Consider the following 11,032-nt stretch of genomic DNA (forward strand, 5'->3'; position numbering starts at 1 on the left):
CTACAGAGTGAGTTCCAGGACAGCCAAGGCTACACAGAGAAACCCTGTCTGGAAAAACAAAAACAAAACAAAACAAAACAAAAACCCAAAAAGCTAGATACCCATCTTTTCATGGTGAGTCTTCAGTTCTAGGCAGTGTTTGACATATGTCAGATCCCCAATAAATAGTAGTAGCTAAGGTATGGGCCCTGTTTTCAAGGATGACACGGTGATTGCTGACTCTGCTGTGAATACACACAGTAGCAGCAGGGAAGGCTGAGAAAGACCTTCGGCCTCACGACAGCTTGGAGATAAGTCTCACTAATTTGGTCATGGGAGAAAGATACCACCACTGCACAATTACCGGTCCCCAAAGCTTAAATCCACCTCCGCCTGTCAGTCTGCTTGTGATGTAAAAGGCTTGGTTATATACCTTTGCTCTACAATGTCTGCCCTGTTTTGTGTGACTTGGGTCCTGGAACTCCAACAGAAGCAAGGGAACAACAGACAGAGGACACACAGACACCCACACGGTAAAGTTGGAATTAGGCTACTGCCCCACTCAGAAACTGTTTATTAGACACAGCACAGAGGGAGGAGTTAGCTAGTCTCTGAAGGCGGCCTCTGGAGTCAGGCTCGGGCTATAAACGTCTTTGCACACACTGCAAACCATAACCACTGATTCTTGGGCTCAGGAGGAAAGCTTTGCCATTCCTCAGTGCTTCACCCAGGTAAGTCTTTGCCACCTGAGGCCTTGGAGTTCTTAACCTGGCAATGTCTATGCCAGCAATACATATTCAGTTAAGACATGGCTCACTCAGGGTGAATTGTAGCATGGGCAAAATGAAACCAAACTGTGAGATCTCAGGATGCAATGTAGGTTGGAGTCAGATGGAATCTCACCTAAGGGCTGCCTGGCTGGTCCGGTTGGCACTTCTAAACTGGAGGCTGGGGGACAGGGCCCAAGAAGAGGATGTTGGATGGGTCTGACTTTGATGTGAGGAAGGCTGGAGTGGGAGCTTACTCTATGGGATGAAGAAGAGGTTGCTCCTATTTTTATTGGAGGGGTGAGCTGGAGACTTGATGGACACTCACTGGCCACACTAGCAGAGTGGGTTAAGGACAAGTAGCCCTTATTTACAATGAACTAATTGGTGGACAAGGGGGCTAAGAACTGGGCAGCAGGGCTTGGCTTGGGCAGTTGAGTGGCTGTGGACCAGGGGAAAGGACAAGATGGCAGGAGGTGGCTATGCCACGCTGAGGTCAAAGATGCTGTGGGAAGGTTGAGGTGAATGGCCATATCTTTTTTTTTTTTTTCCAAGACAGAGTTTCTCTGTGTAGCCCTGGCTGTCCTAGAACTCACTCTGTAGACCAGGCTGGCCTCGAACTCAGAAATCCGCCTGTCTCTGCCTCCCAAGTGCTGGGATTAAAGGCATGTGCCACCACTGCCTGGCAAATGGCCATATCTTTGCATGGTGGTCTTAACTGTAATTCTTTCACAGGAAGATGGCCCCCCATTGCAGTTCCATTCCCCTCAGTTTCCTTAACCACAGCCAGAATCCTGACCCTGGGTTCCCATGACTAACATGGTTTGAGTGTGCTCCACTGGCTGTCATGGAATGGTCAGTCCTTAATGAAAGACTGCCACCCCCCCACACCCCCAGCAAGTGCCTTTGGGGGAGAATACAACCTATGAAGCTACCATTAAACCAGTGCAGAGCATTTCCTGAGCAGGAGGTAGGTGTGCCCAGCGCTCACCACATGGGGGCAGGTGGTTGACACCAGACTCCTGCCCCTCCTCCTAGGCTGGAGGGAGGCCTCCATCTGGGCTCCCTTTGTCTATGGGTGCCTCATCCTGATGCAGACATGTCTCTCCAGAGACACACATGGGCAGCTGTGGAAGGAGCCCTCCATGTGTGGACACATTCTGATGCCAAGTCCTTCCTTAGCAGATGTGCTCAGAGTTCAGAGTGCCCAGTGGCACAGATACTTAAGAGGATGTTGGGTGGCAGATGCAAACTTCAGGGTCAGAGTATTCTGAGTGACAGGGCATCAGCCAGAGGCCCACTGACAACTGGGTAGGCCTGGGTTAAAAGTTCACATAGAGGGGCTGTCCTGGCTTTGGATGAGCCCTGTGTAATTGCCGCTGCCTTGCCTGATGGCCTCTCCCTTCAAGCCAGGCTAGCAAGCCAGGCTCAGCCTTTACATCAGAAGCAGGAAGGATGGAGCTGCAAGAGGATGTGCAACAGGGGAGGAGCCTGCAACAGGGAGCCCAACCTGACAGGAAACACAGGGGAACAGCTAGCACTGGCCCAGGATGCTCCTGAGGTAGAAGTGAGGTTCAAACCCCAGATCCTCTTAGCATCATCTTCAGGTAGAGTTGAGCTAAGTAGGAAGAAATCCCGTAACACTGGTCAGCGGTCTTGTGGCTGTGGGACACGCTGTGTCCACTGGCTGGCTAGGTTGGATACATGCTAAGTGACTGCTCATTTACTGATTCCTGGCTTCATCTAAACTACAGGTGCTCTTCCCCACTCTGTCCTTCCTATGTGCCATTTAAGGTGTAAAGTGCTCTGATCACTTCCCCTATCCTGATCCTGGGGCAACTGTGTGCTGCAGGGACTGGCATTCGAGGAAGGGCAAGCTGTCTTGGAACAGTGGTAAGCACGGCTACCTCAGGGTAGGGCCCTACATCAAGAGACCTCTGCAGCCCACACTGTTGTGGGTGGGTTTGGGGCTTCTTCCTACAGAAGTCTTAAGCTATTGTAGCTCTCACTAGGGTGGCAGTGTGAGGCAGCACTGGTGTCCTGGTGATTAGGAAGCAGTCTTAGGAGGCTATGAAGGTTGCCCATGTTGCAAAGGAAGGAGATGCAGGCGAGGTGGAGGCATGGCCAACACCAGCCCTGCTGGCTCGGTGCTTCCATGCTTGCTTGACCCCAGAGCTAGGTGACTGGAAGAAGTGGATGTTATCCCAGTTCTCAGTAGTCCTTTATTAGTACATATCAAGTGCTCTCACTCTGCCAAAGGAGTCATTTCCTACATCAGTATGAGATCCGGCATGAAGACTCATAAGGACATTGGTGGCACTGCCGGGACATCAACTAGATGAGCTGAGTCTCATACACCAAAAGACAAGTCTACACCAGCCTGGCTGTATGAACACCACCTCTTTGCAACAAGAGAGAAGCAGCGTTTGGGCCAAGCATGGAGGAGGCCACATGATCTGGGAAGAGCCTGCCTCTTCCCAGCTCTCACTTCCTAGCAGTTCTGGGGAAGGGAGGTGACACTGGCTGATGCAGGGTGCTCCCCACTTTGTCCTTTACTGGTCACTGGGAGAGCTCTTAGCAAGCAAAAAGCAACCTGCATTGAACAGCAGGTTATAGCTAGAGTTTGGGCATTTGTTCAGCTTTTCTGACATTAAAGGCATGGCTGGTAAGCTGGACTAGCACAGCCAACCCCTGTGCCAAGGAGATTCACCCCATAAGCAGCAGACTCCGGGGAGGCAGCTGCCCTCCTGAGTTACACTTGTCAGCAGTGTGGTCACTTCAAGTTGTAGTCAGTGCAGAACAGAAGGTCATCTTGCCAAACTAAGCCAGGAAGGTCCCGAGAACTGAACCGAGCCACACCCGTGAGACAAGACAAGTCTGTGACCCTCTGTAGCACACAGGTATGATTTACTTCACACTTCCAATCTGATCAGAGAGGACAGCATGAAACACAGAAATGTGTACAAAAGAGCAGATGACAGTGGGGCTTAATCTAAGCTTGGTTTATATAAAACTGTATTAGCTGCTATTAATCAAAATGTGAGAGATTAAAACTGATGATTACCATGTGGTTAAAGAAAAAGGTTCTATATATCCAGGACTTTAAAATGTACAATCAGACAGAAGTACCTGATAAAATAACAGGGAAGGAATGCCTTCCACACCAGTAATGTAGGTAACAAAGGGAAGCAATGTTCATCAACAAAGAATGGAGTCACTTAGAGAAGCTTTCCATCCTTGGTTCTTCCAAGGAGAGAGTGGCCTGACTAGGGGCCACAGAAACATCTCAGTGTGAACCTGGGGGTTCTCATGTGGCACCCACACAAGCACAGAAGCAGGCACATCCTGGGCATGGGCAGGGCAGGTAGGTCGAGGGATTATGAAATGCCCATTCAAATGGCAAGGAGTCCGAATATCACCTTCGTGGCCTCGTGGGTAGCCAGTGATAGTCATCTATTGCCCTTATTCTCAATGCAAAGGAAATGCTGGGGACATGGCTCAGCTGTGACACACATAGCTGGCACACTGTCCCAGACCTGCATGGATCAGTCAATACTTCCTACCCTAGGTACTGACACCTTAAGTCAAGCCTTCAAGTGGAATGGTTACTGATGGCCTTCCCTCAGGGGATGGATGCCTGTTATATAGTGGCCCTGGTTCTTACAGAGCATCTTCATGGGACATGTGTGCAAGCAGGCTCCTCAGAATGCTGAGAGGACTGGTCAGAGGCAGGGGGCAGAATTCCTGAGGCCGGGACTGGGCCTTGCCACCACGTGAGCGAGCTATCAGCCCTGCTATCCGGTACAGCTAAGGAGAAGCCTGCAGAGCATCATGACATTAGCATTCCTGTCTGTAGAGAATTACAATGCTATTAATGGGTGGGGCACTACCCAGAGGACCAGCTGCTCTCTGAGGAGGACAGAGGCAGAGGTAACATCTAACAGATGCTACATCTACCCACAAGCTCCACTGTCCCTAGCTTTGGTCAAGAGTCAAGGAGGTGTCTCACATACACCCAACCCAGGCAGGGACCCTGAGGCAGGCAGTGTCTGGATGCAGAGTTTAGAGCTGAGCTCCAAGAATGGGGAGGGTTGAGTAGGAGCCCTGCATACCAGGCTGTGGTACCTGGAATGCTCTCCAGGATGCCTGCCCCCACAGAAGGGACTCCAGGTCTAATTCCCAGGAGGCTTGACTCTGGCTGGTATGAGTGTGGTTTTCCTCTGCGCTCCTCACTTAACAGGCCACTGTAGCTCTGAAACATGCTCAGAGACCTGACCGGAGAGCTATGACACATTCTCCAATTCAAGGATGTTAGTCCTTCAACTCTTAAAATCACCTCAGCGCGGACTGCTGAGGGGCAACCGCACCCTCGGCTGTGGGGACTCTGAAAGGAGAAATACACTTGTTCAAGGAGGAACAGCAGTGGCTGAAGCTTATGTAGCTCAGGGTCCAGAAACGTATTCGTGTCAAACAATAATCTGATTCCTAATCTGAGACCCTGCTCCTACAATTCACTCTGACTCCAGCCTGGGAGCCACGCCCTCTGCTCCCTCCGTGTGGCAAGCCTGTGCTTGAGCTTCCAAGGCAGGAGTGAGTGAGGCTGCCTGCCAGATTTCACGCAGTGTCAACAAGTTCCCTGTGGCTGACACTTTGATAAGGGGAAGTCTTGAAACCAACTTTTCCTTCTGAGTGTAAACTGGCAGAGCTGCTGGGGAGGAGGGAGTGGAAGACATTGTGGCTCTGCTGTGGTCTGGTGTGACTGACAGTGGGTATGGAGCAGGGGACCTGACCTGGCCCTAACTGGAACAAGGGTCACAGGATCAGGTAAGGGCCTGGAAAACTCGATCTGCATTTTGGTAAACATAGTGCATTGAAAGAAGCATAGTTGCCTCTTTGTAAAGAGTTCCAATGGGTTGAATCAATGCCAAATGCATGCTGGGAAAGAAACACTGGTTCAGCAGGGTCTCCGCTAGTGCAGTCCCTGTGTTCAGATGTCCAAGGGGCTCACGATGGTGAAGCCAGAGTCCTTGCTGCTGTCATCATCGGGGCTGGAGCTGGGGTTGCTGGAGGAGGCTGAGGCTGGGCCCATCAGTGGGTCTGTGAACACCAGTGGGGAGCAGGCTGGGACCCGACTTTTCCCAGATGTGTTTCTGAGGGTGAGAAGAGGCTGGGCCTGGCCTGAGAAGGCCCCTCTGGCACGGTGCCCCTCATCTTCTTTGGAAACCAGAATGAAGTCATCTGAGGTTGCTCCACCGGTACACCCTGGCATCTCTGAAGAGGCCTGTGAAATAAAACCAGAGGAGAAGGCCTGTGACTGCAGGAGTGACTGACAACCCTGAACAGAGGCCTGGGTTTAGTGGCATGGACCTCACTCTGCACCTAGCTTGGAAAGATGCCTGGTTGGTCCTGCTGCTCTGAGGCCTGGAGCCCATCCATGAGGGCTGTTTGAGAAGCTGCAAGGAAAGGCAGCATGGATGCTGTAGGAGGGCCAGGCCTAGGAGCCAGCCACCAGGCCATAGGGTCACTCCTGGTATTAGTCTCACAAGAAGCCCCCCACCCCCACCCCTGGTAAGCATAAATGTCACATCTGTGAGACAGGGTGCGGACCATATTTCCTGCTTTGTGGTCACAGTGTTATGTATGTACAGACTCACAAAAGAGGCTTTTCAGTGTGAGCTACCACACCTGGAGTGATTGTGCCATCTCACAGCTAGTTAATCTTGGGTGCACATATGTGGGTCTCCTGGAGCAATGGTGGCAACTGACAGGTACCAGGAATAAATAGCAGAAATAAACAGTCAAGAAGAATAAATAGGAAAATTAAGAAAAGCATAATTCAGTGGAAAAACACATAGCACTAATTTAGACCACAATTATTTTCCCTTTTACAAAATTTTAAGTAGATTTTTTTGTTCTGGCTGACAGATATTAGTTATCTATGAATAGACAAAGGTTTTGGGTTAGCTGGTATGAGTGGCTCACACTTTTAATCCTAGCACTTGGAAAGTAGCTTGGCCCATAAAGTTAGTTAGCAAAGGCTCTAATCTTGCTGTGGACATCTCCCCTCAGCATGGGGCTGAATGCTGACAGGGCCTGCACCTGCCTCCTCCGCCCTGCTGTGCTCCCCCACGGCTATAACAGACAGAGGAAGCCACTTGTCTGGAAGTGCCCCTAGGTCTTTTGATTAGGCACAGAGCCTGGAAGAGATTTAGCAGCACTTTTAAGGGAATCTAGCCTCTGCCCTCTCCAAAGTTCGTATCTTTGGTGACACTGGGGCTGACACAGGCATGTTCTACTTCTGATGTTCACAATTTAAGATGGTGAACTGGAAGGCAGGGGCATCTGCCTTAAGCTCCCAGTAGCCCCCGAATTCCCCAAGTTCTGAAGCTACTGGAGCTGGGAACATATTACTTGTGAGACAGAAGGAAGCAAACATTCTGGCACAACAAAGTTTTATTGAAAAAGTAACTCACTTAGGGGTGCTGTCCCTGTTACTGTCCCCAACTGAGGAGTTCCTGGGTAGAGCCATGTGCCTGCTTGCACATGCTCACAGTGAACAGTTTAGTTAGAGCTGACTGGGGGTCAGTCTGAGCTCAGATGTGACCTCTCATGTGACCCTTTGCTCACATGGCTGTCATGACATGCCATAAGTTTTGCTCACTACAGTCTCACCTTCATGAGACATAATTTCTTTGCCATGAAGGAGTTCCTATTAGTTTTGTTTTGTTTTTTTTTTAAACTTTCAGATAGGGTCTTGCCAGAACTGGTCTCTAACTCAAGAACTTTCTGCTTCAGCTTTGTCAGCCCTCAGATTACAGCTGTATGCCACTATGCATGCAGCTGTCCTCGTGGTGTGATCTCAAGGATGTATGCATGTGTCCAGATCTGCTCAATATGGCAAGCCCCTGCGTGAGGACATACACAACTACTCGCAGTAAAACCCGCTTGCTGCTACTGCTCAGAGCCTCGTAGGGTGCCACCCCCAGTGTCCCTTAGTGAGCTGTGCCCTGGGTCTGCTTCTTGGCTTTGTATTCACTAAAGGGCAGGTTCCTTGGGTTTGGGTACATGTTCTAGCAACTTGGGTAGGGTGGCCTTCCCAGTGATTTCCCAGCGGCATTCTGACTAAGTGGGCGGCCACTGCCCAGTGCTTGCGTTTTCCAAGCTCTCTCTCCTGTGCTGCTTAGGACAGAACCTGGAAAACACTGGCACTCCTGGTACCCGACTTGCTGGCTGTTCAGTGCTGCCATCTGAATGAGTATATGGGCATTTCTTTTGGGTTGGCAGTTGAGTGGCTTGCTAAGAGTCCTAGTGCAGTGCAGATAGGCCTGAGTGGCTCCCCTGTCCCAGCCTGGCAGGTTGATCAGCTGAACATGCCCAACTGCAGCAAGCTTCAGCACAACACACATTCTAGAGGTCTATCACACTCAAGGGAAGGCTGGTATGGTACTCCAGAGGAAACCATCTTCTTTTGAGAGTCCAGCCCTGCAACTGCCCAATTGCCTAACCTTACAGCTTCAGGTGGCGGAACTGAACAGCCAGTAAGTTGGCTGCCAGGCGTGCCAGTGTTTTTCAGGTTCTGAAATCTGTAGACATGGACCAAACTAGAAAAATTAAACCTAGGTAAAGAACTGTAGGATTTGCATTCCAAATAACACCGCAACGCATACCTCATAGGTACTAGTACAGGCAACAAGGCGTCCATACTGAAGTAGAGGCTGCTAACAGTGAGTCTGTCACCGAGGGCTGACTATGCCAATGACTAGAAAATTCCCTATGGCCCTCCAGGGTTTTATAGTGACATATCAGAATGAGGGATTCTAACTCTGCTGGAAGCTAAGAAAGGAGACCCATTGAGGTACTTGAAAGTCTTCCCGCACTGCTTACACAATGCTTAACCTCTGCCAAGCTCTGAAGAAAGGTCACTCTCGGGCCCTGCATGCTCCCTTGTTCAGAGGCCTTTCCCAGGTTCTCTGTGCTCAGATCACCCCATGACCAGAGACGCTCTTCTTCCTGACAGCACCACTACACACAGGGCCAATTATAAACCAGCAAATGGAGTCCTTCTCCTCCAACATGCTTCTGATGCAGATGGAGATCCTGTTTGTATACACATGCCTTTCATCACCTGTAACTTGTACAGACGAAAGACAACCAAAGCCAGAAGGCTGCTCCAGTTTTACCCCCTTATTTATAACAGACATTTTTAGGATTTAGACATTTGAGGGCAGATAGTCAAATTCTTCTGTCAATACTCCAGATGAGAAGGAAGGTCTGGCCATGCTGCCAGGGCCCACAACAGAAGCCCCCCTAACTGAGATCCCAGTACGCTTGGAATGCAAGCCAGGCTGGCTCATTAGAGACATTCCTTGAAGGATCTTAGAAGAAAAGCCACAGTTAAGTGGACAAAATGAGGAGACCTCAGTAGAGGCCAGATGAAAAGCCCTTGGTTTCATGTAGAGGTTGAGATGTCCTCAGAGATGTAACCAGTGGGAAGGGTCACAGTAGCCACATAGACCTGGGAACCAACTTCACATTTTCGAGCAGTTCTTGACACTTGATAAAACTCTAAAATTGGCTATGGGTCAAGAAACCAACCTTCCTCAACTAGATATTCCTTTTTAAGGTCCCATCAGAGGCCAAAGAAGATGAGGATGCAGGCAGCCTTGTTGGGAGTTACCCTCCAGGCATCCCAGTACAAAGAAAGAGGTCACCATTGGTTTTGCTGGCTTATCTGCACAGCTGGAGCAATGAGGGGAGACACTGAGAGGAGAAGGCACAGACGGTCCCTGAAATGGAGGCTAGAGAGTACACCTGACTCCTGCTAGCTTCTTCTTATCAGCAGAAGATGAAGACAGAGTCACAGGCTCCACCTAATTAAGGCAAACCAGACATCCACAAGGAGCCCAGCATGGTCTTGGACCATGCACATGTGAGTGCATGACCACACAAGTCATGCATTTTGTGCTGACTACTAAAAAGGAACTTTGTCTAGGAGGGAATCAACATAGAAGGGATAGCAGGAGAAGAGAAATGAGCCATCTCTCCCGGTCTGACCTGTGAGGTCACTCATTCATTCCCAAGTGGATACAAGCTAACGGAACAATTCTTCTTCAGCCTGTCAGGACAAATCCTTAGCTTCCTAGGGCACATGGAGCTGAGCCCATGGTACTATTCCATGAAGTTCCAGTATGCCCCCAAACTGTTCCTGAAAACGTACTAACTTAAGACCAAACAGGACACGCTCTCAGCCCCAAACTGACTTCCAGATTATCTTTCAGCAAAGTCCAAGACTGCACTCCAGGCTGTTTGACAAACTTCTCAAGCAGGGTTTAGAAACACTTCGAGTGCTCTCACTCCTGCTTCCTGCTTGCTTCTCTCTTGCCCCCTTGCTTCTCTCTTGCCCCCTTGCTTCTCTCTTGCCCCCTTGCTTCTCTCTTGCCCCCTTGGGCTTTTCCCTTCCCCCTCTCTCCACATGGTCATGGCCATGGCCAGCCTCTACTTCTCTACTCTCTCCTTCTTTCTGCCTTTCTCTGCCTCTGCTACCCTCTTAACTCCTTTCCCCATGCTCTGAATAAGCTCTATTCTATACTAAAAACAAAACAAAAAACCCAAAAAACCAAGAAACAAAAAAACACTGCGGCTCTCCAGCAGTTAAGAAAGCAGGAGGGGAGGGCAGGTTTGCCCAGGCTTGTCCACATGAAGCTGTGTGGGGGATCTGTCGTGCTGTGCCCAGTCTTCCACAAGTATTTCCTTCCAGTGCTTCCAAAAGGATTTAAAAATTCTACTGCTATTTTTGAGGAAAACCTAGGCAAAGACTTGAGGAGAATTAGAACTTTGCCACAATATGTAGACAATAATACCCTAATTGCAAGTTTCCCAATGGAGATTCAGATAAAAAACATCTAAGAGGTTTTAAATTTCTTGGTTGAAAATGGCTACAAGGTTTCTAAGGGAAAAACACTAGTGCCCAAGACAAAGGTCCAACCTGAGCCTTATAATATCTCAGGAACAAAGCCTAACAGAAATGAGATGCTGGTAATGTGGTAGTTAGTCCTTCCAATAATCTAGAAGACAAGGTCACAGCTGGAGTGTTAATGTGGATGCTCTGTCTCTAAGAAGAGTGATGGTCAGTTTCTGTAAAGAATTCCATACTGTGTCCCAAGGATGGATATCATGCTTAATCAAAGTCAAAACACCAAACAGTAACAGAAACCTTGACTACAGGAGCCACTGACAGTGAGCACCCAGCTACAGGAGCCACTGATGACACTGAGCACCCAGCTACA

General features: G+C 49.5%; 1 protein-coding gene across 7 annotated transcripts in view; it reads right to left on the reverse strand.

Moving 5' to 3' along the window:
- Positions 1 to 518: 518 nt before the first annotated feature.
- Tbc1d5 (TBC1 domain family member 5) overlaps positions 519 to 11,032 on the reverse strand; it is a 518,011-nt gene continuing 507,497 nt past the window's right edge. For 6 of the 7 annotated variants that reach the window (XM_031348347.1, XM_031348346.1, XM_031348344.1 and 3 more), the window contains one exon: positions 519 to 6,027. In XM_031348347.1, coding sequence (XP_031204207.1) covers positions 5,734 to 6,027 — 294 coding nt within the window. In that variant the 3' untranslated portion in view covers positions 519 to 5,733. The remainder of the gene's footprint in view (positions 6,028 to 11,032) is intronic. The other variant, XM_031348348.1, reaches the window with a different exon arrangement.

The sequence above is a fragment of the Mastomys coucha genome, unplaced genomic scaffold (genome assembly GCF_008632895.1).
Source record: "Mastomys coucha isolate ucsf_1 unplaced genomic scaffold, UCSF_Mcou_1 pScaffold3, whole genome shotgun sequence".
Classification (NCBI taxonomy): Eukaryota; Metazoa; Chordata; class Mammalia; order Rodentia; family Muridae; genus Mastomys; species Mastomys coucha.